At 52.6% G+C, this 27,449-nt stretch overlaps 2 protein-coding genes across 4 annotated transcripts in view; both read right to left on the reverse strand.

The window, feature by feature from the left end:
- Window positions 1–1,189, reverse strand: part of SCARA5 (scavenger receptor class A member 5) — a 41,269-nt gene extending 40,080 nt beyond the window's left edge. For all 3 annotated transcript variants that reach the window (XM_069850685.1, XM_069850683.1, XM_069850684.1), the window contains exon 1: window positions 917–1,189. The gene's annotated coding sequence lies outside the window, so the exon portion shown is untranslated. The remainder of the gene's footprint in view (window positions 1–916) is intronic.
- A 5,326-nt stretch (window positions 1,190–6,515) lies between these two features.
- On the reverse strand, window positions 6,516–25,841 carry LOC138717275 (L-gulonolactone oxidase-like). The gene is made up of 12 exons (XM_069850735.1): window positions 25,804–25,841; window positions 23,538–23,639; window positions 22,777–22,902; window positions 21,796–21,890; window positions 20,181–20,271; window positions 19,564–19,749; window positions 9,835–9,942; window positions 9,353–9,429; window positions 8,210–8,359; window positions 7,713–7,877; window positions 7,188–7,278; window positions 6,516–6,871 (listed from the first exon to the last, which is right to left on the reverse strand). The coding sequence occupies exons 1-12, from the start codon at window positions 25,804–25,806 to the stop codon at window positions 6,743–6,745; spliced, it is 1,323 nt and encodes a 440-aa protein (XP_069706836.1). The 5' UTR covers window positions 25,807–25,841; the 3' UTR covers window positions 6,516–6,742.
- Between the last annotated feature and the right edge of the window lie 1,608 nt (window positions 25,842–27,449).

Consider the following 27,449-nt stretch of genomic DNA (forward strand, 5'->3'; position numbering starts at 1 on the left):
CATCCTATCACTTGTTACTTGGGAAATGCGATCAGCACTCACCTCGCTCCAACCTCCTTTCCAGGACCTGCAGAAATTGATGAGGTATCATCTCCTCAGCCTCCTCTTCTCTAGGCTGAACAGCCCCACGGCCCTCAGCCTCATAACACTTGTCATCCAGACCCTTCCCCAGCTCCATTCCCTCAAAGTCTTCCTTGGAGTGAGGTGACCAAAACTGAACCCAGGATTCAAGGTGCAGCCTCATCAGCACGGAGTGCAGGGGGACGATCCCTTCCCTGCTCCTGCTGGCCACCCCATGGCTGATCCAAGCCAGGATGCTCTTGGCCTTCTTGGCCACCTGGGCCACTGCTGGCTCATGTTCAGCTGCTGTCATCCAGCACCCCAGGTCCTTTTGCACTGGGCATCTTTGCAGCCACTCTTCCCCAAGCCTGGAGCATTGCACCTCATTCACAGGGCTGGTGTGTCCCCACACAGGGATGCTCAGGGAGACACCAGCCCCTCTGCACCCTCCCCACATAGGGCAGGTTCCACCATGGAGTCGTTGAATGGTTTGGGTTGGAAGACACCTTGAAGCCCGTCCAGTTCCAGCACCCTGACATGGGCAGGGACACCTCCCACAGTGGATCAGGTCACATATCTGCACCCCAGCCCACCGCCCTTTCATAGAATCACAGAATCACAGAATCACCAGGTTGGAAAAGACCCACCGGATCATCAAGTCCAACCATTCCCATCAGTCACTAAAACATGTCCCTCAGTGCCTCATCCACCCGTCCCTTAAACACCTCCAGGGAAGGTGACCCAACCCCCTCCCTGGGCAGCCTGTTCCAGTGCCCAATGACCCTTTCCGTGAAAATTTTTTTCCTAATGTCCAGCCTGAACCAGATCCACACGTCCCCATTCCCACTCCACTCACCAGCTGGGCAGATCCACGCTGGAGCAAGTTCCCCGTGGCTCCTTCTCCCACCTCCTTGCTCAGTCCCCGGGTTGGGCCATGGCAGACGGGACAGGGGCTCGAGGAGAGCAAGGGGAGCCCCCGACCTCACCGCCAGCTCCCCAGGGATGCAGAGGGGACGCAGCTCCCCGCCAGCCTCCCATGGGTGGGGGGCGTCCCCGGGGGTGGGTGATGCTGGAGCCCGTGGGGCGGCTGAGGAGCCGGGAGGCTCTGAGCGAGGACCGCTCGGCCGGGAGGGTTTTGTAGGAGGGGAACGGGACGGGGAACGGGATCCCCACGCCCCCCCCTCCTCCTCCAAGTCCACTCTCCACCCTCCGGGGCCGCCTCCACCGCCCATTCGCCGGTAGCGGGGAAGCGGGCAAGGGAAGGGGGAGAAGGGACTGGAGCATCCCCCAAGGAAGAAGAGCTGGAGCATCCCCAGGGAATCGGGGCAGGAGCAGGAGAGACCCGGGCAAAGGCGGAGGCGGGGAGGGGGAGACGGGACCGGAGCAGCCCCCGAGGGAAGCGGAGCAAGGAGCATCCCTCGGGAAACCAGGGAGGCACCATCCTCCGAGGCAATCGGAGCTGGAGCATCCCTCGGAGGAGCTAGAGCATCCTCCAAGGGAATCGAAGCTGAAGCATCCCTCGGGGGAGCGGGGGTATTATCCAAGGGAATCGGAGCTGGAGCATCCCTCGGGGGAACGGGCACAGGGACATCCTCCAAGGCAATCGGAGCGGGGGAATCCTCCAAGGGAATCGGAGCTGGAGCATCCCTTGGGTAGCGGGGGCATCCGAGGAGGAGCCGGAGCTGGAGCATCCCTCGGGGGAGCCGGGACAGGGATATCCCTCAAGGGAATCGGAGCTGGAGCATCCCTCGGGGGAGCTGGGGTATCATCCAAGGGAATCGAAGCTGGAGCATCCCTCGGAGGAGCCGGGACAGGGGAATCCTCCAAGGGAATCAGACCTGGAGCATCCCTCGTGGGTGAGGGGACAGGGGCATCCTCCAAGGCAATCGGAGCGGGGGAATCCTCCAAGGGAATCGGAGCTGGAGCATCCCTTGGGTAGCGGGGGCATCCGAGGAGGAGCCGGAGCTGGAGCATCCCTCGGGGAAGCCGGGACAGAGATATCCCTCAAGGGAATCGAAGCTGGAGCATCCGCGGGGGAGGTGGGACTGGGGGAGCTGGGGCTGGAGCGTCCCCCGGAGAGCTGCGGTAGGAGCAACCCCCAAGGGAATTGCGGCTCGATCGTTCCCGAAAGAGCCAGGCAGAGGCAAGGGGAGCCGAGGCTGGAGCATTCCCCGTGAAACTGGGGCAGGAGCATCCCCCGGGGGAGCCAGGGCTGGAGCATCCCTCGGGGGAGCCGAGCAGAAGCAGGGAGAGCCGGGGTTGGAGCATCCCTCGAGGAACGGAGACAAGGAACATCCCTCGAGGAGCCGGCCACCCCCCTCGGAGTAGCACGGACCAGAGCATCCTCCGAGGGAGCCGGGACAAGGACGCCTGGGGCAGGAGCATTCCAGGGGAAGCTCGGGCTGGAGCATCCCCAGGGGAGCCGCGACTGGAGCGTCCCCCGGGGGAATCAGGACAGGAGCATCACCTGGGGAGCCTGGGCAGGAGCATCCCTCTGGGATGTCACTTACTGGAGCATCCTCCGAGGGAGCAGGGACACAGGGACCTGGGGTAGGATCATTTCCAGAGTGGTCAGGGCAGGAGCATCCCTCGTTGGAAACAAGGCAGGAGCATCCCTCAGGAAGCTGGGTAGGAGCATCCTCCGAGGGAGCAGGAGCAGGGTGAGCTGGGGCTGGAGCATCCCCAATGGGGTCTGGTTCTGCCATGGATGAAGAGCATCCCCGCTGCAGCCTGCGCTTGTGGGATCACAGTAAACAACAAAAACAGCAAAAAGGGCGTGGAGAACAAATATTATGAGGAATAGCTGAGGGAGCTGGGGATGTTTTAGTCTGGAGAAGAGGAGAATGAAGGGAGACCTTATTGATCTCTGCAGCTCTGGTGGAGCCAGGTGGATGCTGGTCTCTTCAACCAAGTAACAAGCAAAAGGATGAGAGGAAATGGTCTCAAGTTGCACCAGGGGAGGTTAAGATTGGGTGTTAGGAACAATTCCTGAAAGAGTGGTGAAGCATTGGTCAAGGCTGCCCAGGGCAGTGGTGGAGACCATCTCTGGAGGGGCTCAAAAACTACGTGACTCTGGCTCTTCTGAACATGGTATAGTTGGCACGGTGGGGTTGTGTTGATGATTGGACTGGATGATCTTAGAGGTCTTTTCCAACCTCAATGATTCCACCTCATAATATAATGGACAGAATGTGAATTATTAACCTGGAGGTTAATGAAATCTGAACGACCGCTGGACTTTCTCCAAACGCACTTTTTAAATACAAAAAGTGAGCTCTTGCTCGCTTTATTCAGATTATTGGCTAAGATTCAGGGAACACTTGGCCAAATTATGTAGCTTATTCATGCTGAGTTTACATAATAGTTCATAACAGAGGCAGACCTTGTACTGTGATCAACCTTCAAAATCACCACCAGTCTTCAAAATTCCAAACTAAAGTATAAAGAACCACAAAAAAAGGATGAAGCAATGCTTGAGAAATACCTTTAGTTCTAAAGATTTCAGTTGTAATAAGCACAGTTTGTTGGTTTAAATGAAAGATTTCTACCTTCAGAAAACCGTGGTTTTGAGATGCAACGTTCATCTTGGTTTATCTTTGTGTTATTTATTTCTTTTCCTAAGAAATTTAGGTTTCTGATAGATAGATATTGACATTTATTGGTTTACAGTTACAGATTGCTTCTATGGGAGGGGGTTGGAACTGGACGGGCTTTAAGGTCTCTTCCAGTTCAAACCATTCCATGGTTCTAAGTTTGTTGGCAGACCCTCAGATAAGAGGCTCAAACCCACATCAGTGCCTTGGGCTAAGTCAACACTGGTGAGCAGTTGGATTAACGACAGCAATAATGCTTCTGGACACCACTGGAGATGACTCCTGCCACAACTAAAAGAAGGTTGTGGAGAGGAGGGAGCTGGGCTCTTCTCCCAAGTGACAGGGGACAGGACAAGAGGGAATGGCCTCAAGCTCCACCAGGGGAGGTTCAGGCTGAACATTAGGAAAAATTTTTTCCCAGAAAGGGTCATTGGGCACTGGCAGAGGCTGCCCAGGGAGGTGGTTGAGGCACCTTCCCTGGAGGTGTTTAAGGGATGGGCAGATGAGGCGCCGAGGGACACGGTTTAGTGTTTGATAGGAATGGTTGGACTCGATGATCCAGTGAGTCTTTTCCAACCTGGTGATTCTGTGATTCTGTGACTGTCACAACTCAAGATGCCCATGGGGAGGAGGGTCAGAGGTGCAGTTTGGGAAAGAAAAATGCAGTGCTTTGCACTGCTGAATTGGAGGTGGCCCATCTCCAAGACACTTTCCTGCTTGGGCTTGGCCAACTACCCCAGCAGTCCATGTTCAGAATCAAGGAATCAATCCATTAATGATTTAAGGTATCTTCCTAAAGCAAACACAAGTGACTCCTGGATTCTGAGGTTTTAAATTTTTCATTTTGTGAGGATGCCACCTATTGACTAGAACGGGCAAATGTAGCTTCTTGGAGAATGGTTTCGGTCGTCTTTACTTAAGAGTCATAGAAACACGGAATGGCTTGGTTTAGAAGGGATGTTAAAGCTCATCCAGTTCCAACCCCTGCCATGGGCAGGGACAACTTCCACTGGATCAGGTTGCTCAAAGCCCCATCCAACCTGGCCTTGAACACCTCCAGGGATGGGGCAGCCACCATTGCTCTAGGCAACCTGGGCGAGGCCCTGCCCATCCTCACAAGAAAACATTTCTTTCCAAGATCTCATCTCAATTTCCCCTCTTGAGAGCAACAGAGCTGATGAAGGGGCTGGAGAACAAGTCTTAAGAGAAGCGGCTGAGGAAACTGGGGTTGTTCAGCCTGGAGAAGAGAAGGCTGAGGTGAGACCTTGTCACTATCTACAACTACCTGAAAGGAAGTTGTAGAGAGTTGCGTGTTAGTCTCTTCGCTCAAGTGATAGGTGATGGGATGAGAAGGAATGGCCTCAAACTGCACCAGGGCAGGTTCAGATTTGATGTTAGGAAATATTTCTTCACCTAAAGGGTTCTCAGGCACTGGCAGAGGCTGCCCAGGGAGGTGATTGAGTCCTCATCCCTGAAGGTGTTTAAAAGATGGGTAGATTTAGTGTTCAGGGATATGATTTAGTAGTGGACAGGTACAGTTGGACTTGATGATCTCAAAGTTTTTTTCCAACCTAGTGATTCTATGACTCTTTCAGCTTCAAAATATTTTCCCTTGCCCTGTCTCCGCCCTCCCTGATCAAGAGCCCCTCTCCAGCTTTCCTGGAGCCCCTTTCTGAGGGTCCAGGTCTGCCTGGAGCCTTCTCTTCTCCAGGCTGAACAAGACCAACTCTTTTAGTCTGTCCTCGTATGGGAGGTGCTTCAGACCTCAGATCATCTTCGTGCTTCTTAGAATCAAGGAATCATTGAATGGTTTGGGTTGGAAGGGGTCATGAAGGTCATTCAGTCCAACCACCCCTGCAGCGAGCAGGGACATCTTCAACCAGACCAGGCTGTTCTCCATGCTTCACGTAGAAAGCATCCATTCTCCAAGGAAATTATTATAAAGAGAAAATAATGATAAAATATACAGAGAAAGTATAAAAAGTCTTTTACACCCCCAAATCAGGCCCTCAATGCAGCATACCCTGCATTGAAAGCCTGAGATTAGTTCAGTTTATTTGTCTAAGAGTTCCAAGAGCTTCTTGGATTTAATCAGGCTAAAGTTGCTCTAAGAAGACAAAGCCAAAACATTTGCAACAGAGGTGCTAAAACCTTTTCCTGGGAAAGAAGTTGTCCCAAAGCTACTGTTAATAATACAGTTTCAATTAATTAATTAAGAAAGAAATTGAGATGAATGCAAGTTTATACCTCTGAGCTTCAGATTTATCGAGTTGTCAGCAGCTCCTCTTGTCCAGAAATTAAACTGCAACAAAACCTGAGCCCGTACAAACCTCTCCTCCTGGGAAGGTGCCAGCTCAGTCCTTTCAGTTTTCACCCACCTGCTCTTCACACCATTTGCCAGTTTCTTTGAGGTCAAACCCAACCTTCCTGGTGACGAGTGGTGTTCCGTAGGGGTTGGTTGGAGACATGGACAGCGGGATTGAAGGCACCCTCAGCAGGTTTGCTGATGACACCAAGCTGTGTGATGGGGTTGACGTGTTGAAGGGAAGGGATGGCATCCAGAGGGACCTGGACAGGCTGGAGAGGTAGGGCTATGAGAACCTCATGGAGTTCAACAAGGCCAAGGGCAGGGTCAGGGCAATCCCAAGCACAAGTCCCATCTGAGTAGAGGATGGATTTGGAGCAGCCTTGAGGAGCAGGAGTTAAGGTGCTTGTGAGAAGCTCAACATGAATTGTAATGTGTGCTCACAGCCCAGAAAGCCAACATGCACCTAAGGCTGAAAGAACAGAGATCTACTCAAAGAAAGGTCTTTATTCAAATGTTGGCTTGGAAAAGTACTTGGGGTTTACAGGTCTTGGGGTGGGGAGATGGACTTTGTCCCTTTGAGCTGCTGGTTTCCAGGAGACACTTCCAGGCACTGCAGAGCCTTGTTAGCATCAAGATCAGAGCATGTCCCTGCCTGTCATCACAAGAGATGCTGGCAGTTGGGTGTGCAGCACCTTGGGACTACAGAGGACCAGGAGTTTTGAGGTATCCCAAGAACTGGGGTTGATGGATGATCTTTCCTTCATCCCCTGCATTACCCCCATCAGTAAAACACCTTTTCCAGGTAAGCATTCAGGAACATTCCTGTGGGATCCAACTTCTCCCGGACAGAGCAGAATTTGGGGAAGGCTGGGTACATCTTCTCAAAGTCCTTCCGGGTGCAGCTGTGGGCCTGCAGGAGATAAAAGCGTCCTGGGAGGGCTGCCCATCAGTGGAGAACTTCTCAGTGGCCTTGGACCCACCCCACCACATGGGAAGCCTCTGCAGAAGTGGTAGAGCCTCCATTCCCTTATCTGTGTGCCCAGGATGGGTAGCAAGCAGGGGAATGCCATCTCCTTAAGGCATCCATATCCCTCTGGGACAAGCTTAATGTGGAAACACTTCTCTGACACCCAAGTCTCCCCCTTCCAAAAGGAGTCACCATGGAGAAAGGAGAAGGACACCTTTCCACAAACTCTTTCCTACCAGAAGAGTAGGGCCATCAGTACCTTTGCCCAGTGTGGTCTCCCACCATGCTTCTTCATGATGCCCTCATAGGTCAGCCAGTAGTCAAGGCGGGGGACATTCTTCCCATAGGGCCTGGGGGGAATCAGGCAGTGATGACATTAGCAGGAGCTTTGAGAGGACTTGCACACCCAAGTCAAACTCACTGAGAAACCATAACCTGGGGAAAAAGGCAACCCCAGGGACTCATCACCACTGCTTTGACCAGCAGTAGGTGATGGAAACTCTGGGAACCAGCATGCCACCAACACTCCTCATGTGGGACAGCATCCTCAAGAACAGAGATGGATGGTTCCAGCATTCTCCAAGGCCATCCCACCCCTCTGGCTTGTTGCCTGCAGATGTCTGAGTGGAGTGAGCAGGCAAAGGTAGAGGAGATCATTCAATCCAGCTCTCCAGAGCTGACATAAATTTGTTTAAGCTGTGAATTTGCTGCTCCTGGGTCTCTGGGAACAGCTTCGAGTGCACCAGCACACTGATCTTGAGAAGAAGAGGAGGATGTGACTCACCTGTACATTATGATGTTCATATAGCAGCTGTCACGCTGGAAGCAGGGACTCAGCCAGATCTCATCCCCCCGAGCAAAGCGCACCTCCACAGGGTAGTGAGCCACCAGCTTGGGGTTGTTCTCCAAGGCGGCCTTCAGCTCCAGCAGAGCTTCCTTTGTCTTCTCACTGCCCAGGAGAAACCCCCAGCCCCAGTTAAGGCCAGCATGAGCACAGCCAGCACTCACTGGGTTTGAACTCCCATCCCCACAGCTCCATCCCTAATTTAGGGAACAGCTTGGCATATCCCAGGACATTCTTCCCATTGCTTTGGGCTCCCAAAGCCCCAAGACATGAGATGGTGTGGATTTGGTACCCCACGACAGGGATGCAGAAGGGTCAGGTCCCTTTCTCCATGGCTTTGCTCTTGCTCTGGGGCTGAGCACAGGCAGGGAATGGCATGTGGTTTGGACACCGAGCCTGGGTGGGGATGGACAAGGAGGGTTTGCAGAGCCATTTACATGGGGATGGCCCAGTCCTGAACGTGCTGCTTGAAGCGACACTCGTAGTTGAAGATCTTGTAGCTGATGGCAACATTCTCCACCCGCGAGCTGAAGAGGAGCCAGAAGAAGAAGCGGTTGATCCAGCACACCAAACTGGGCATGAAGGTGCTGCAAGGGAGAGAGCAGAAGGTGAGATCTGACCCTAGAGCTGCTGCCCGGGGGTTTGCCAAGGGCAGGCTGTGAGCTGTGATGCCACAAGCCACAGCCTGGAAATGCCGGGCAAGGGGTTACCCTCTCAAGTGGTCAAGATGGATCAAAGGAGCTCTTGCACCTTTGCCTGCTCACTCCACTCAGACCTTTGCAGACACCAAGCCAGAAGGTCTCAAAGTCAAGACCTCTCAAGCCTCTCACAAGGCTGAAAGGAAAGCAGCAAAGCCGCAGTCCTGCAAGGGTGCTGGAACCCATGGGGATGTTCAACCCTGCTGGGAGCTCTTACTCTACTGGGTCTTGGACCTTGCACCCCTGCGCTCAGCTCCTTCCTCCTGCTGCAAGCTAGAAAAGGGGGGCTCAGTCATCACCTTCCCCTCTTTCCTGGAGACCTCAGTGCCTCCCAGGCTGTGCACTGGGCAACCTCCCACTGGAGGACGAAGAGCTACTGGGGACAGGGTGGACCCTTTGGCAGAGTGTTAGGCAGCCACAGTCCCTCTTCTCCTTCTTTATGCAGTCCAGCCTGTCCCTCCTGTGCAACCAGGATCCGGCTTCCCAGCCTAACCTCCACGACCTGGCTGGATCTCCTCTCTCCACCCTGGTGTTCAGGACAAGCTCACAGCTAATATCGCTGCCAAAAAAAAGCTCCTTTTCAGCTGCAAACCCACAGTGCTTCATTGCTCTGCACGCGAGAGGGCAGTGCAGCCCCAGACATCAATCCCAGCCCAAACCTGCTCCTCTTGCACAGGAGCTTGCTTGGAGGGAGAACAAGCAGTTCTTCCTTAGGAAAAGGGATGCTCCGGGTCACAGTTCTCCCTTGCTGTCTTCCTTGGGTCTCCCAGTAAGACAGCACAGGTTTCAATGTGGAGATGTAGCAGATCCTGATGAGGACGGGTCTGAAAAACCCAATCCAACCGCACTTGTCCTCAGCCACTGCCCAGAAGCTGCTCCTACCTGATCCAGAGGAGGAACTCCAGCAAATAATAGCCAACAGCATAATCCCACAACCAGTTGGCGGAGGAAGACGGGGGCTGCAAAGCCAAGCAGAGGAAGGCGATGATCATTAGAGACTAAGAGAGTTTACAGTCTTCTTGCCAGCAGACATGAAGGTGGGAGCACGTGCCTGGATCAGGACCAAGCTGGGAGTGGGGGTTTGGACAAGGGCACCCGAGGACTCCCCATATCTCACTCCCATGATGAAACAGAGCCACATCCAGTCCCAGGAAGAGACCATGAGGATTCTGAGAGCTTGGACATCCTCACCTTCATCTGTCCCAGGACCTCCAGGCTGTGGAGCATGGGAAGAGTCCAAGACAGTCCCAAAATTCTATTTCCCTGATCAGACCTTGCTCATCCTGAAACACTAGCTCTGGAAGGGCTTCCAGCTTTGAGCCCAGGCCCTTCTCCCTTCACATATGGAGCCCAGAGGGACTTGCCTTGTTAGTGGGATCTTGGTAGATGACACTGACGTTCTCACTGTGAGGGAACCACAGGAATCGGAAGTATTGGGATCTCTTCAGGTGGTCCTCAAGGTGATTAAGGACCTGCAACAAAACAGGGGCTGGTTGGTGATTGTCCCCCATGGAGCAGGGACAGCAGGAGCCAGAGGTGGAGGCACTTCAGAGGACTTCTAGGGATGCTGGTAGGTCCAAGCAGACGTGTCTGTCTCTCCAGCAGAGTCTCAGTGAGCCCTGGGTAGGAAGGGAGTCAATAGAGCCCAGCCATGCACCAGGGGGATAACAGAGATCGTGGACACAAAACCTGGGGAAGGGAACAGGGCATGTCTGTTTTGTCCCCTGCCTTCTGGGGATGGAGCCAGAATGTGTAACATAGAATCACAGAATCATTAAGATTGGAAAAGACCTCTAAGCTCATCCAGTCCAACCAGCAGCCCAGTCCTACTGTGCCAACTAATCCATGTCCTCAAGTGCCATAGCCATATGGTTTTTGAACCCCTCCACTGTCCTGGGAAGCCTCTGACAGGGCTTCACCACTCTTGCCATGAAGAAATTGTTCCCATTATCCAATCTAAACCTCCACTGGGGCAACTTGAAGCCATTTCTCTCATCCTATCACTTGTTACTTGGAAGAAGACCCCTGCTTGGCTCCAGTCTCCTTTCTGGGAGCAGGGGAGAATGATGGGGGTTCCCCTCAGCCTCCTCTTCTCCACACTAAACAGCCTCAGGTCCCTCAGCTGCTCCCAGAACCCCTGGGCTCCAGACCCTTCCACAGCTCCCTTCTCCGGATGTGCTCCAGTCCCTCAATGTCTTTCCAGCAGTGAAGGGCCCCAAACCGAACCCAGTGCCGAGAGCAGGGGACGATCCCTTCCCTGCTCCTGCTGGCCACCCCATGGCTGATCCAAGCCAGGATGCTGGTGGCCTTCTTGGCCACCTGGGCCACTGCCGGCTCATGTTCAGCCACTGCCGACCAGCACCTCAGGTCCTTTTGCACTGGGCAGCTTTCCAGCCACTCTTCCCCAAGCCTGGAGCGCTGTGTAGGGTTGTTGTGACCCAAGTGCAGGACATGGCACTTGGCCTTGTTGAGCTCCATCCTGTTGGCCTCAGCCCATGGCTCCAGCCAGTCCAAATCCCTCTGCAGAGTCCCCCTGCCCTTTAGCAGGTCAACACTCCTGAACAACTTAGCCCTGTCCCAGAGGTGGCCCTTGCTTCAAATGTAGAGTTGCCAAATTATTCATAATGACACAAAAAGAGCTTTAGGAAAGGCAGCTCACTCAGAGGAGCTGCCTGCCAGCAGCTAAGGACAGCAAGGCATGGGGAGTCTGATCGGGCAGACATAGAATCACCAGGTTGGAAGGGACTCGCCGGATCATCGAGACCAACCATTCCTATCAAACACTAAACCATGCAGGATGAGACAGCTGATGGGGCTTGAGGGGGGAACTGCAGCCCCAGGACACACTCAGCCTGGTTTCGGAGACCCCTGAGTCTTGTCCCAGGTCTACTTGGAGGAAATGCTGCTACCTGACTCAGCAGCACACATAGAAATGAGAAGACCTTTCAGCCCTTATCCCACTGCATGCAAGGGTAGAGGGACCCTGTGTTCACAGAGCTATTTTGGCCAGACCAGCACATCTCCAACCTGAAAACAGCCTCTCCAAACACCTCCAAAGTTCTCCTTTGCAGAAAGGCTTAAAACCCCATCAGCTTTGCTTCAAGGAGTTTGCTTGATCCAAGAGAAGGTGCAATGACCCATGGATATAACCCTAGGAAGGTTGCGTCAACCTTGGCTGTGAAGTTGCTCTTTTCTGGTTGGGTTATTTGAGTTATTTGTCTTAATGAGCTATTAATGAAATGTTTGCCTGTGAGGGTGGGGAGGCCCTGGCCCAGGTTCCCCAAAGAAGTGGTGGCTGCCCCATCCCTGGAGGTGTTCGAGGCCGGGTTGGATGGGGCTCGGAGCAACCTGATGCAGTGGGAGGTTTCCCTGCCCATGGCAGGGGGGTTGGAACTGGATGGGCTTCAAGGTCCCTTCCAACCCAAACCATTCCATGATACTATCATTCACATCTGCAGCCTCTAAAGAGTCACACATCTCTCTAGGATGTTCCTAAAACAGATTATTTTCCAGACAGAGAAGTTCTTATGTTGGAAATCGTTAATGACTGTGCAAGTATAAGCAGGGCTAAAGGTACCGCCTCATGTTTTAACGGGTTTGGTTTAAGAACAAATGCATCCATCCATCAGTAAAACAAGCAGGGAAAAGAAGGATGCAGCTTTCCTAAGCGATCCTGCCAAAGTCTCCCTGTCCTCCAGTCACGGCGTTTGAGCACAGAAGCAAATCGCCAGTGAGGTGACCTTTTCAATGTGCGCTTTTGAACCTTGTGATATCGGTTGGAAGAAAATAAGCCTGCATCTTTGTAGGATAATTACAGCACAGCAGGCAGGAGCTGAAGGCAGCAAGCGAGCCGGCTCTGGGAGTACTTGGGGATATTGTCTGCTGGCTGAGTGCCGGACACAGAGGCAGAGGTAAAGCAGTGGAAATCTTATCACTGAAACGTGGCCAATCCACACAATGGAGATGATCCTGGAAAATGCAGGGACCCAGAGGATTTTGCTTGCCTTTGCTTACCTTACAGGAGCCCAGAACAAATCTCTTTGCTTTGCTTTGCAGCCCAAAAAGCCAACCATGTCCTGGGCTGCATCCAACCAAGTGTGACCAGGAGGGAGGGAGAGGATTCTGTCCCTCTGCTCTGGTGAGATCCCACCTGCAGCCCTTTGTCCACATCTGCAGTCCTCAGCACGGGAAGGACATGGATCTGTTGAGCAAGTTCAGAGGAAACCATAGACATAGTCTGAGTGCTGGAGCACCTCCCGTACAAGGATAGGCTGAGAGAGTTGGGGTTGCTGAGCCTAGAGAAGAGAAGGCTGTAGGGAGACCTTATTTTTAAATGGAGAATGAAGAGGACCACTCCCTCACCCAGCTGAGGGAGTGCAGGGATAGGAAGAGGGGGAATGATTTTCAGCTGCAAGAGGGAGATTGAGATGAGATCTCAGGAATAAATGTTTTCCTGTGAGGGTGGGGAGGCCCTGGCCTAGGTTGCCCACAGAAGTGGTGGCTGCCCCATCCCTGGAGATGTTCAAGGCCAGGTTGGATGGGGCTTGGAGCAACCTGATCCAGTAGGAGGTGTCCCTGCCCATGGCACGGGGTTGGAATGGGGTGGGATTTGATGTCTCTTCCAGCCCAAAACGTTCCATGATTCTATGATCCTTCCCAGGTTTCTGACACATCTCCCAAGGGTTAGGGATTTGGGTAGGTTTAGATTAGGAGATGTTAGGCTCGGACCAAAAGAAACACTTCTTCACCCACCACGTTGTTAACCTGTGCAAGGCTGCAGATGGTTAAAATTTTGCATGGGTTGAGAAGCAGACCAGAGACCTTCCTGGGTGAGAAAATCAACATATTACATATATGGAGTCATATAATCATAAAGGTTGCAAAGCTCATCCAGTCCAACCATCATCCCAACCCCACTGTGCCAACTAAACCATATCCCAGGCACCATGGCCACACGTTTTTGAACCCTTCCAGGAATGGGGACTCCACCACAGCCTCTACCAGGGCTTCACCTCTCTTTTGGTAAAGAAATTGTTCCCAATATCCAATCTAAAACTCCCCTGGTGCAACTTCAGGCTGTTTCCTCTCATCCCATCACTTGCTATGTGGGAGAAGAGCCCGACCTCTGCTTGGCTGCAACCTCCTTTCCGGGAGCTGCAGAGAGCCATGAGTCTCCCTCTCAGTTTCCTCTCCTCCAGACTAAACAGCCCCAGGGGCCTTCAGATGCTCCCAGAACCCCTGGGCTCCAGACCCTTCCCCAGCTCTGATCCCTCAAGGTCTTTCTTGGAGCGAGGGGCCCAAAAATGAACCCAGGATTCAATATACAAACCACCAGCAGCTCAGGAAGCCCCACAACTGCAAAGATCAGGGGAAGAACTATTTTATGAGGTTCTAACCCATCCTCATCGGCCTCCCAGCTGGTGTGAGGCAGGGGGAGGCTGACTCTATCCCTGTCACCATCCAAGGAGGCTCTGCAAATCTCTCCGGTGACCTCAGCTTTGCAATGAACCCTCTCAGTCTCATGCTTTGCTCCTGGTCACTTTCAGCAGCTTGAGCAGCTGAGTTTATCCCAGTGATAAAGATAATCACGAGGCCAGAAAAGAAAGCAAGCAGATCTTTATATAACCACAAATCCAAGGCAGGCTGCTCTGACACATATATTATTTGCAATGTCTTAGATAACTCAGGCTTAAATATTTCACGCAACCTGCTCCCTTGCCATTATTCTCTTCCGCCTCACTGGGCCACTCGACATGAAAGCCGGAGATCTGTAAGCAGGCGAGGCACAAGCGATGGCTGAGAATTGATAATGGCATTAATATTTATAGAGTGCATTCATGTTTCACCCTCCTAACAGCCCCAAGGGATGGGGAAAGATGGGCTGAGCTGTGCAGGGGACGCAGCGAGATGATGCTGAGCAGGGTAAAGCTCAGGACAGGGGAGTTATCCTGCACGTCAGCTAAGTTTTCTATCTCAAAGGCAGATTAGGAGGTGTAAAACAACAGCAAACTTGACAGTTTAGCTGAGGAAAGGCTCTAGAGGATGCAGTGAAGTCTGGCAGGGTGGGTGAACACCAAGCTGTAAGGAGTTGGCAGGTTTAAATGTAATTAAATGCATTAAAAGAAGGGAATTCCACGCTGCAGGGTGCCAGGGGAGCAAACAGGGAGTTCAGAGGCTAAAGATGCTCCTGAGCCATTAAACACAGACTCATCACCTCTGAAACAGGAAATCATAGCATCATAGAATCATGGAATGGTTTGGGTTGGAAGGGACCTTGAAGCCCATCCATTTCCAACCCCCTGCCATGGGCAGGGACACCTCCCACTGCATCAGGTTGCTCCAAGCCCCATCCAACCTGGCCTTGAACATCTCTAGGGATGGGGCAGCCACCACTTCTCTGGGACAGAGCCTCCCCACCCTCAAAGCAAAACATTTATTTCTAAGGTTTCATCTCAATCTTCCCTCTTTCAGCTTAAAATATTGGTAAGGATCTTCCTGCAGGCTGAAGAAATATCATTGCGGGTTTCTCTTATTCTTCTGACTTTCTTTCTCTCCTCCCAGGGAAAATAAGACCCTGAAGTCCTCCAGCTCTTGACTGCTGTGGTGCAGCCACTGGTTGCGGGGTGAAAGTAGGCAGGAAGACATATTAATGGTCTTAGGTAAGGGACATGGACCTCTCCATGCCCATCCCTGCTCAGCCCAGCTGCCCATGGCCCAGCACGAGAACCACTGGGTTGTTTTGGATCAGGGCTTACAAAGAAGACACTGCAAAAGCACGTTAAATTCATGTTTGTGGTGGTGTTTGAGCCACGCCAACGAGGTGCTGAATAATTTAGTCCTTAAAAAATTAAGGACAGTGTTTCTCGGAGCTTTACTAGCACCACAGCTCTGATCAATCCTGCAATGGATTTTGCCACTGTTGTCCAAGTACTATTTATTTTTCATGAACCTGACTTAACGAAGGGTTGTGCTGTCATTAGCCAAGGCTGGAACTGGACCTGTGGGACTCAAATGAGACAACATATGAGGATGTTGTTGGGGGTGTCAGACCACAGAAGAACAAATAGTGCTTGAAGCAGATCCAAGATCCTGGCAAGGTTCCTTTCCATTGCCACCAATTTCTTCTTCCTGATAAACTTTGTGCCTAGGTTTCCCTATCCAGAAATCTAACTCCTTGCAGTCTAACTCCCTTACTGAGGGACCTCGGGATGTTTAGCCTGGAGAAAAGGAGGCTGAAGGGAGACCTCATCACTGTCTACAACAGCCTGAAAGGAGGTTGCAGCAAGGTGAGTGTTGGTCTCTTCTCCCAAGTGACAGGCAATAAGATGAGAGGAAATGGCCTCTAGTTGCACCAGGGCAGGTTCAGATTGGACATCAGGAACAATTTCTTCACTGAAAGGGTTCTCAGGCACTGGCAGAGGCTGCCCAAGCTGGTGATTGAGTTCCCATCTCTGGAGGTGTTTAAAAGACGTGTAGACGAGGTGCTCAGGGATGTGGTTTGGTAGCGGAGAGGTATGGTTGGACTCAATGATCTTAAAGATCTTCTCCAACAAAGTGACTCCATGAATGCAGTGAGTCCACACGTTGTTTAGAAGGTCGCCAGGTCTTGCAGGTGACCCCTTCTCTGTAGGCTTTAGCTTGTGCAATGCTGCAGCCTCCAGCGATGATCTGGTGCCAGAGAGCTGAGACATGCTGGATGATTGCTCAGCTCAAGGGATTAGATCACATCCTGCTACAGCGGCTGTGCCAGGCTGTCCAAGACATGGAGAGGCTCAACATCAGATGGAACGACTCACTCCATCCGACCTCCCAGCACTGTGAGGGTGGGAGGGCTCCAAGGAAATGCATGCAGCAGTTAAAAGGAGTTTATATAATGGCAGAGACAGGGAAAGTTGGTTTTGATGTGTTCCCAGGAGAAAGAATTCCTTCAAATCTCTCTGTAGAAATGCCCACAGGGCCTTCAATAAGCTTTCTAAGGGAGCTGGATCACACCCACCATTGGCCTCAGAGCCACGTGGAGGCCAAAGATCACCAAGCCCAGGGGATGTGCTGCTGAAAAAAACAGCATTTTGAGGGAAATTAGCCTGTTTCAGGCTGGCTCCTGCCAGGGATGAAGGCAACAACTATTCACCACTGAGTATCAGTGAAACAGCAGCCCAGGACACTGTCCCCAGTGCCTCAGCCCTATGCTGAGCAAGGACCTAAACTTCTAATGCTTTTCATGGTAAATCAAGTGCCCTTTTGTGGGTTACATGCGAGATGTGGTCTTCAGGGGGGCCATGGCCAGGAAGAGGTGGCAACAGGGAGAGGACAGATGGCAGGACAGCAGAAGAACTTGACAAGCATGTGAAGCATGTAAAGTCATGCAAGATCCTAATGTATAAGAGAGGAGGTCTGAAACCCTCCCCAGAGAGACACTTCCCTTGAGGATGTCCCCCATTGGCCAGGACTAGCGCCAACTTAATCTGGGTGGTTTGAATCTTTGGCAAGATGGACAAGCCCAGAAGAAACGTGACAGCTGGTTTAATGGGAGTTTTCCATCACAGAACCCAAATGCAACTCCAGATTTGGATCCTGAAAAGGGATTTGCTCAGTCTGGTCCCTGAAAGGTGTTACCCATCACACTCTTTCTCATCTCCAGCATGGTTTGTCCCAAGTTCAGCTCAAAAAAAAAAGTTAAACTGGAGTTCGCACTGAGAGATGGAGAGTCCCATCTCCCAAAATATCCAGATGTTGCACAAGGAAAAGGACTAAGTTATTAGGAAAAGGACTAATTTATTATAAAAAGGACAAGGTCATAGAATCTTAGAATGATTTGGGTTTTAAGGGACCTTAAAGCCCATCCAGTTCCAACCCCCTGCCATGGGCTGGGACACCTCCCACTGGATCAGGTTGCTCAAAGCCCCATCCAACCTGGCCTTCAACACCTCCAGGGATGGGGCAGCCACCACTTCTCTGCACAACCTGGGCTAGGGCCTCACCACCCTCACAGGAAAACATTTCTTCCTAAGATCTCATCTCAATTAAACCATCCACCCTCATCCTAGCCCTGCACTCTCTGATCATGAACCCCTCCCCAGCTTTTCTGGAGCCCCTTTCAGTACTGGGAGGCTACTCTAAGGTCTCCCTGCAGCCTTCTCTTCTCCAGGCTGAACAACCCCAACTCCCTCAGCCTGGCCTTGGATGGGATGTGCTCTGGCCTTTCTATCATCTCTGTGGCCACCTCTGGAGTCGCTCCAACAGATCCATGTCCTTCCAGTGCTGAAGACTCCAGACAGAACTGGGTGCAGGGCTCCAGGTGGGATCTCACCAGAGCAGAGCAGAGGAGTAGAATTCCCTCTCTGGCCCTGCAGGTCCCACTGCTTTGGATGCAGCCCAGGACACAGTTTGGCTTTCTGGGCTGTGAGCTCCCATTGCCAACTCATCTTGAGCTTCTCAACCACTCGCACCGTAAGTAATTGTTTTGAGATCTTCTCCAAGTCAATTTACCCCCCTAGCCTGGGCTTGTGCTCATGGACTATTCTAAGTGGCCCATCTGTTGCTGGAGAAAACAAAGTTCTCCATTAGCTGAGCAGCCGGTGGCAACTAGATAGGAGATGACACCTCCTTGGAGAGCACACTGCTCATGGGAGCAACCATGCCCTGCGGGATGCTGCTCCTCTCCTCCAGGACCCAGTGAGGCACTGCTTGCCTCCAGGGATGCTGGCTCAGCGCAGACACAATCCTCTTGTTCTTACTTAGTCCAGGCAGCACATCAGCTCCTCAAACCCGCCCAGGGTATCCAGCAAGGACAATTTTCTCCAGCTGGAACATGAAATCTGCATTAGGCTTAGTCACGCGTGCCAGGAGTTACCACATCTCCGCTGACCTGCTGGCATCTGCAAACATTGGGTTAAACAGAGCAGAGGTGTTGGCTGATCCATCTCACAGTGACATTTCCGACAGCCAAAAGCAAGTGCTGATGTCTGCAAGCTCTTTCAGCATCTCTAACTCGATTGCGCTGGAGCTTCCATACCCAGCCCTGCTGCAGCTCTGAGGCAGCCCAGGGAAAATGAAGCCGATGGCTACGGGCAAACCTCCATCCCTGCTCTGGTGGGACTGCTGGCATCACACCAAGCTTGGAGCAGCTCCCCACCACTGCGGCTGCCCTTCCCCTTGCTTATCCCTGTCTGCAGTGAGGCTCAGGCTTTGCTCATGATATGGGGGAGCAGTTTAAAACCCATGGGGCTGCACACGAAGGAGAGAGCACAGCTGGAGGTCCGATTCCCATCACCTCAGGGCTGAGTCAGCCAGGGGACAATTGATGCTGAGAAGTGAGGATGATCATAGAATCACAGAATTGTTAAGATTGGAAAAGACCTCTAAGCTTATCCAGTCCAACTGTCAGCCCAACCCCACTGTGCCTGGTAAACCATGTCCCTGAGGTGAGGTCTCACCAGAGCAGAGCAGAAGGGCAGAATCCCCTCCCTGGCCCTGCTGGTCCCACTGCTTTGGATGCAGCCCAGGACACGATTTGGCTTTCTGGGCTGTGAGTGCCCGTTGCCAGCTCATGTTGAGCTTCTCATCCCCAGCACCCCAAAGTCCTTCTCCTCAGGGCTGCTCCAAATCCATTCTCCACCCAGCCTGCATCTGTGCTTGGGATTGCCCTGACTCAGGTGCAGGATCTTGCCTTTGACCTTGATGAACTTCATAAGGTTTGCACAGCCTCACTTCTCCAGCCTGTCCAGGTCCTTCTGGATGCCACCCCATCCCTCCAGCGTACTGACCACTCTACCCAGCTTGTTGCCATCAGCAAACCTGGTGATGGTGCCCTCAGTCCCACTGTCCGTGTCTGCAATAAAGATGACTTATTGGAACCACCAGTTCCAATATCAATGTTGTTCCTTTTGCTAAGAAACACGACTTTTTCTTCCTCTCCTTTGTCACCCTGGAGAGGTTTCCAGCTTAAAGCGCATCATGAAATATGCCATGAAGGTGCACCGTGTGAGAAACACACACATATAACCACTTCCCTATCTTCCTCCTGCTAAGTCACTTCACCAAGGACTTTGCTTATCCCCAAGGATGCTTTGAAAGCATCACCCATTGCATACCTCAGTGAGAGTGGAGGGGAAAGCCACCTCGTGTAGGTAGAACTGGGGCACACACTGGAAGGTGATTGTGAGTATGATGCCCAGGCAGCCAAGGTGCAGGCGGGCAGCCTGGAAGACGTCCGTGTTGATGGACTCGGAGCATTCCAGGATCTCTCCGGAGGCTGTCAGCAGTGTGAGTGCAATGACCTGCCAAGAGGGGAGCAAAGCCGCAATGAGTATTCAGTGTGTCCCATCTGCATCCACCTCAAACCTTACAGCTGGGGCATCACGGGGTGATTTTGGTGACCTTGGCTCCACCAGCCCCTCTTCTGCCACCTTTGATACAGTGATGGAAAAGGATTCTTTTCTCTCTAGAGGATGCACACCATCAAGCACAGGGATAGAGGAGTTTTGGGCTAAATCATGTTTACTCTGGCAGATGGGGAGGTCTGGGTGTGCAGCGGGGGACTTGGGAGGTCCCCCACAGCAGCTCTGTCCTGGGAGGGCAGGACCCCTCATGCTTGCTGAGTACAGCACGCTCCTTCCTTACCAGACCCAGACCAGATGATGGGATCCCTCCCCTGAAGCCCTCAAATGCTGATGTCCATGCGTCAACACACTCCCGACTCGTGTCTCACCTGGGTGGGGAGGATGCCGTGCTTGATCCCAGTGTTGTGTGTCCCTGTCCCGATCACACCAGCCGCTGTCACCTCAGAAACGGCTCCTAAGCTGGAGGCAGATGAAGGGGCTGGTGAGGATCCAGGCATGTGGGACATGGTGCGGAGCACAACCCACTGTGCCAGGCAGAACACTGTGTGCAGAACTCGTGTGCCTGTTCAGAGTCTCCCAGGACAACTTCTCTGCCCCAATGAATAGGGTTTTCCACCTCTGGGTACCTTGCAACAACGTGGGGGTTTGTTGGCTACGTGTGCACATCTCCATGGGACTTATGTGTCAGGATGTCACTATATTTCACAGAAGTGGCTGGTGTGCACAGGTCACTATGGTCAAATCAGCTGCGTCCCGTCTCACATCCCTATCTCTCCCCATCAGCCCAAAGGGACTCACTGGAGTAGAGACATCCCTTCCATATGTTCTCAGAGCATGGGGTGAAGAATCTGGGTTTATCCCAGAAAGATCACTGAGGAGCAGGACTGGAAGCAGCATCTGCAAGCGTGAGGTCTGCAGACCAAGGTCCATCCCTCCAACCTGGGCCAGGGCCTCCCCACCCTCACGGGAAAATATTTCTTCTGAAGTTCTCACCTCAATCTCCTCTCTTTGAGCTGAAAACCATTCCCCCTCACCCTGTTCCTGCAATTCCTAATCAAGAGCCCCTCCCCAGCTTTCCTGGGACCGCTTCCAGTACCACAAGGTTTCTCTAAGGTCTCCCCTCAGCCTCCTCTTCCCCACACTAAATAGCCCCAGGGCCCTCAGCTGCTCCCAGAACCCCTGGGCTCCAGACCCTTCCTCAGCTCCGTCCCCCTTCTCCAGACCTTCTCCAGCCCCTCGATGTCTTTCTTGGACTGAGGGGCCCAAAACTGAACCCAGGATTTGAGATGTGGCCTCAGCAGCTCTGAGTGCAGAGGGACGATCCCCTCCCTATTCCTGATGACCACACCAGTTTTGAGAGAACCACACAAGGTGGAGGGCAGTTGGATCAGCTGTGATCAGTTTGAGGCATCTCATCCTCTGCACCAGGACAGCCCTTGACCTCCAACCCATCATGTCCACCTCTTCTTCTGGGGACAGCAAACGTCCCAAGGCAGAGCAGAGCAAAGATTCTCCCATGCCTCCTGCTAAGATCATCCAACGACCATCAAAAACTCATTTCTACCTGATTTTGTCAGCCAACAACCTCCTTTGCCTCTTCTTGGTGTCAGTCTTTGCCCCATGCAAGGCATCCCCAGGAGGTGTCCTCTCATCTTTTTAGGGCCAAGAAGCCCAGTTTTCCTTCATAAGAGGGAAAGGACCAGCCTAGTGGGTGCAATGAGCACCTAAGGTTGGTGTGAGGATAAAGGCTCCCCTTGTCCAGCCTCCTGCTGCAAGGCAGGATCAGCTATTCCACCACAGAGGGGATTGGCCTGTGGTCTGCAGAACCCTGGTGGAAGATCAGACCTTGAAGTAAACACTCTTGTTCTGCAGTAAAAGCTCTTCAAACATCCCTGGTTTGTCATGTTCCAGCACTTGACCTGGGGCAAGGATGGACACCTTGGAGAATACCCAGTGATGGCCCTGTGCATGTGTCCCACTCACTTGGCCAAGGCCAATCCGTGCTTGTTCAGCTCGATGTTCAGATCCGAGAGGAAAATCCCACCTTCCACTGTCACTTGCTGCTTCTCCTTGTCTACCTGCAAAGGATGGGGTGTGAGAGGAGAGGGGAAGGTCACACAGCTTGGAGAAGAAACATCCCATGGAAAACATCCCTGCTCTTACCAATGCAGTTGATAATGTCTATACAGGAGAGCTACGTATCATGAGCGATTTGCTCCACCCCGAGCTGGCACCTCTCTAACCTTCACCCGACGCAAATCTCATCCAGCCCAATGGTGCTGATGTTTCCTGACCCTGGTCCAGACACTGCTCTTCTCCATCTCAGGGGTGTGTGACCTCTCCCATAACATCTCACAAGTGCTGGGCAACGCAAGGGAGCAGACATTCCCTTAGCAAAGCTCTACCTTCAGCCCTCCTGTGTTGCTCAACCAGCTTCAGCCAGGTCCTGGTGGAAGGACAGCTTAATTCCATTAGGAATCCTTCCCAGTGTCATCAAATGGACCAATCTCCTACAAGGACATTTCCCATCTGGTGCAAGAACAAACCACGGATGTTCAGCCAAATCTTTGCCAAGATGCTGTGCCTAAGGCACCTTTGTAAGCTCCAGAACCTCCAACCCATACAGTAGATCATGCAGTGACAAGGACAATGGGCCATGATTAAGCCCTCAGTGAATACACCCTGAAAAGACATCGCTTCTTTGCATTTTTATAGCTGCTTCAAGCGCTTCCAGTGCACAAGGGAGACTTTTAGAGCGGGGAAATGTGAATTCCCCAGTCTTGTACCACTGTTTCAGGGTCTGGTTTGGGAAAACTCCTGGCTGTGAGGAGAGGAAAGTCTCTCCATCCTTTCACCTCCCACCCTGGGTATGGCAGTGTTGGTACAATGCCCTTGGTGGCAACATGAACAGGGCTGCCACCACATTTCAGGGCTACCACACCACCTTCCAGAGGCTGGGCTCACCTTGAGGACCCTGTTCATCTTCTCCATCTGGATCATGAAGTCATCAGTGCAGGCAATGTCCGAAGGAGAGTGACCGCCACCCACCACCTTCACCCTTTTGTCCCGCTGCCTGGCCATATCCAGGATCTGTGGAGATAACAGGCAGAGCCCTGAGCATCCAACATCTCCCTCAAAGCCATGTGCTACGGGCAGTGCCAGAGGCACTATGAAACATCCCAAGCTCAAACCTCACCCATGGTCGACATCCATTTACTTGGATAACTCATAATCTGGGTTTAACACCACCCTTGGAGCCCAGACACTTCCTAAGATAGTTCTTGGGATCATTCTTGGAGTTGAAATAGATGATCTTTAAAGGTTCCTTCCAATCCAAACTATTCTATGATCTCAAAAGAGGCGATGGCCACCTGAGACACCCTAGGGGGACAGAGGCATCTGTGGGGTGCCAAAAGTGACACAGGACTCCAGCCCATCAGCACGGCATCTGGGGCAGGAAAGGGACCCCAGAAGGATGCCAGATGCTGGTGCCCAAGGAACAGAGTCCACCTGGGGCCAGACCAGCTGGTTCTCTGCATCTTTCAGGTGTTTGAGACGTCTGGTGGAGAACACATACAGTTTAGTATGTTGGGCCAACTCCTGGGGCTAAGGGGGGGACTCATGCTGTCACTATGTGCAATCTCTTTGAGTGAACACATTGAAGCATCACAGCTTTTCCTCCTCTTCATTTCCAATGGATTGTCTCTTGGAAGCATCCTCCTTACCTCCCGGATCTCCTCCACCGAGGTGGGCTGGAAGTATAGCTCCGGAGAGGAGCCATAAGTCTTGGCCCAGTTCTGGAACTTGACTCCTCCCTGGCCATAAACCTGGACCAAAAACCAAGAGATAAAGCAGAAAAAAGCAAGTGTGTCCCCCGCCAACTTTTCCACACAGCCAATTGTTCCTCTGCCAAGACCATGGTACCAGAGCCAGGCTTCCAAACATATTAATTACTTATAGACACAGAGGTTCATCTCAGCACCTTGAGTCCACAGAGCAGAGATGTCTTCCTGTGAGCAAGTCAGCTTGGTTTGCACAGCCTCTTCTCTAATCTCCTCCCAGACATGGTCTCAGCACCCATACCTCCCTCATGTCCCAGTGTTCTCAGATGGTCTCAGCATAAGGGGCTGACTGGGACCAGGCTGGGACTTCACTCCATCTTCAGTCATCCACCCTGAGACATTGTCCCCAGGCCTGGCATGAAGGGGTGCAGCCAAAAGACCCAGCTCCATCCCTTCTCCAGACAGGAATTAATCCAAGGAAAGGCATCTCCAAGGTGGTTTGGATGGGTCCTGGCTGGACAGGACAGAGAAGTCATGGATGCCCCATCCCTGGAGGTGTTCAAGGCCAGGTTGAGGCTTTGAGCAACCTGATCGAGTGGAAGGTGTCCTTGCCCACGGCAGGGTGGTTGGAACTGGACAAGCTTTAAGATCCCTTCCAACCCAAACCCCTGGCTGTGGCCAACCCAGCTGGAGTTTGGGCAAGGAAGGACCTAGGGGGTCCTGGGGTTGGTTATGAAGCCCAAGAGAAGATCATGAATCCCTCTGCCCCCAGCAGGATTGGATCCTGCTGTCCCCACGAACACATGTCCCACTTTGGCTGCAGGGAATGATTTATTGCCTTGCCATCTCCTGCTGTACCCTTCCTCCCATTCCCTCCAGCTTCTTCTCTATCAGCAAACCCTCTACCTTCCACCTTCTCACCCAGGTTCCTCCCTCTGCCTTCCCCCTCATTTTTCTTCCCATAGAATTACAGAATCATTAAAGTTGGAAAAGATCTCTAAGATCATCCAGCCCAACCACTAGCTCAACCCCACAGTGCCAACTAAATTATGTTCCCAAGCGCCATGGCCACATGGTTTTATAACCCCTCCAGGGATGGGGACTCCACCACTGCCCTGGGCAGCCTCTGACAGGGCTTCACTGCTCTTTCAGTAAGGAAATATTTCCCAATAGCCAATCTAAACCTCCCCCTGGTGCAACTTGAGTACATTGATAGGAATGGTTGGACTGTTTGGACTCGATGATCCAGTGGGTCCTTTCCAATCTGGTGATTCTATGATTCTGTGATTTCCTCTTCTCCCATCCATTGTCTCTTGGGAGAAGAGACCAACACCCACCTGTCTAAACCTCCTTTCCAGGAGGTGCAGAGAGTGATGAGGTCTCCCCTCTGCCTCCTCTTCTCCAGACTAAACAGCCCCAGGTCCCTCAGCTGCTCCTGTAACTCCTGCCCTGTAGCCCCTTCCCCAGCTCCATTCCTCTTCTCTGGATGCTCTCCAGCCCCTCAAGGTCTTTCTTGGAGCGAGGGGCCCAGAACTGAACCCAGGATTCGAGATGTGGCTTCCCCCCCTCTGATGGGTTCAACTCCCATCCTAAGAGCAGCCCCAAAACTGGCCAAACTTCTTTCTCCAGGGGTGCAGAAGGGGCTCTCCCAGGGGTGTCTGCACCACCCCTTCCCCTGCCTCCCCCTTCTCCCACCACTCCAGCCTGCTTTTAGGGGCTGGGCCCCTCACCCTGCCCCAGGGAGGTGGCTGTGCCTGGAGCCAGGGCCATCAGGAAGCTATAGCTGATAGCCCAGATAGCATCAGGGAGTGAGGAGAGGGGGAGGAGGAGGGGATGCTCTGCAGAATCCCGCATGCGAGGTAAAACCCGGAGCTGCTCTGAGAGCCAGAAACAGAGGCGTGGAGGCAGAAAAAAAAATGAAAAAGAATCCCAAAAGAACAAAATTAAGGAAAATGAAACCCCTACGCGTTTGAAAACACTCCTGTTCCACAGCCACAGCCTGACCTGATTGATCCAGAGAATCTGTTTGCTTTCCTCACCCCCCTCTTCTTATTTCTCTTCCTGCGATGTTGGTTATTAAATCCATATCAAAAGTGGCAATAAAATCCGACTGTCCCCACCAGCCCAACCACGGTGCGTGGCTTCACACTGCTTGGACCCCCCTTCCTACCCCCAAAACTGAGAGATTCCCCTCTTGGCTTTTCCTCACCATCCTGCTGGCCTCTCCTGGAGATGCTACTGGGTTGAGTAGGACTCTGGCTTCTTCAGCACCAGGAACGAGGGGTGATCCTGGCCGGACCAAGGCTGGAAGAGGTTGTTTCTGCCCTGTGGGTCAAGAAGGAGCTTCTCTCCCGGCTGGAAGGATAATGAATAACAGCCCTTCCCTTGGGCTTTGCCAGATTCCCTGGGGGAGGAGAGGGGCTGAGCTATTCCCAGGTGTTAAAGCAGGATCCGGGCATGGATTTGAACCTGGGGTCCCTACAAGGATAACTTCAAACCCTGATGGTTTGGGGAGGAAGATGTTTCAGAAGGTTTTGGGGAGAAGCCGTTTTCCTTTTGGGGGTCCTTGCCCTGGGGTGGGGTCCCCTCAGTCTTCAACCTTCGCTCTAGGCAAGATGGAAAAAGGAGGGGAAAAAAGGGAAGAGGCCCTTCCAGGTTTAGGGGGACCTGGAATTGGTCACAAAGGGGGGTTCAAGCACTGGGTGATGCATCAGCAAAATGAATACTGGAGGTCTTCACTCTATCTTGCAAGGAGGAGGATGCACGCTTGCCTCGCACCCCAAAGTCCCTCCGCCATCCCCCTGGGATCAGAGGTGGGGACAGGATCTGGCTAGAGAACGGGTCTCATCTGAAGGACAGGCAAGGAGCGGTGATTTGCAGTGCTCGTGGCTGCGCTTTGGCGATAAGCAAAACCTCCCTGGTCCCTCATTAAGGAGGGAAAGATAACAATTGTTCTGAGCCAGCTAACTCGGGCAAGGTGACCTCTGGGAGCACAGCTCTAAGCCTGGAGCAGGCAGGGAACTGCTGTGGAGGGCAGCTGCCTTCCCGTGACCATGGGATGCTTGGAGACTCAACCTTTACAGCACAATCACCAACCGGAGGAAAAAATGCTTCTTCAGGTGGTGAGGCACTGGCACAGGTTGTCCAGGGAAGGCTGGGTGGAGACTGGATTGGGAGAAGCCCTGGAAAGAAGGACTTGGGTGTTGGTGAATGAGAAGCTCAACATGAGCTGGCAATGTGCATCCCAGAAAGCCAAGCCCTGCGCTGCTTCCAAAGCAGTGGGACCAGCAGGGTGACCAAGGGGATTCTGCTTCAGTGAGACCCCACCTGGAGCCCTGTGTCCAGTTCTGGAGTCCTCAGCACAAGAAGGACATGGAGCTGTTGCAGTGAATCCAGAAGAGGTCATGGAGATGATCCAAGGGCTGGAGCACCGCCTGTATGAGGACAGACCAAGAGAGTAGATGTTGTCCAGCCTGGAAAAGAGAAGGCTCTAGGGAGACCTTAGAGCAGCCTCCCAGTACTGAAAGGGGCTTCAGGAAAGCTGGGGACGGGCTCTTGATCAGCAAGTGCAGGGTAGGACGATGGGAAATGGTTTTCAGGTGAGAGAGGGGAGATTGGGATGAAATCTTAGGCAGAAATGTTTTCCTGTGAGGGTGGGGAGGCCCTGGCTCAGACTGCCTAGAGAAGTGGTGGCTGCCCCACCCCTGGAGGTGTTGAAAGCCGTGTTAGATGGGGCTTGGAGCAACCTGATCCAGTGGGATGTGTCCCTGCCCATGGCAGCCGGATGGAACTGGGTGGGCTTTGAGGTCCCTTCCAACACAAACTATTCCATGGTTCTATGATTCTAATCACAGA

The sequence above is a fragment of the Phaenicophaeus curvirostris genome, chromosome 2 (assembly GCF_032191515.1).
Source record: "Phaenicophaeus curvirostris isolate KB17595 chromosome 2, BPBGC_Pcur_1.0, whole genome shotgun sequence".
Taxonomy (NCBI): domain Eukaryota; kingdom Metazoa; phylum Chordata; class Aves; order Cuculiformes; family Cuculidae; genus Phaenicophaeus; species Phaenicophaeus curvirostris.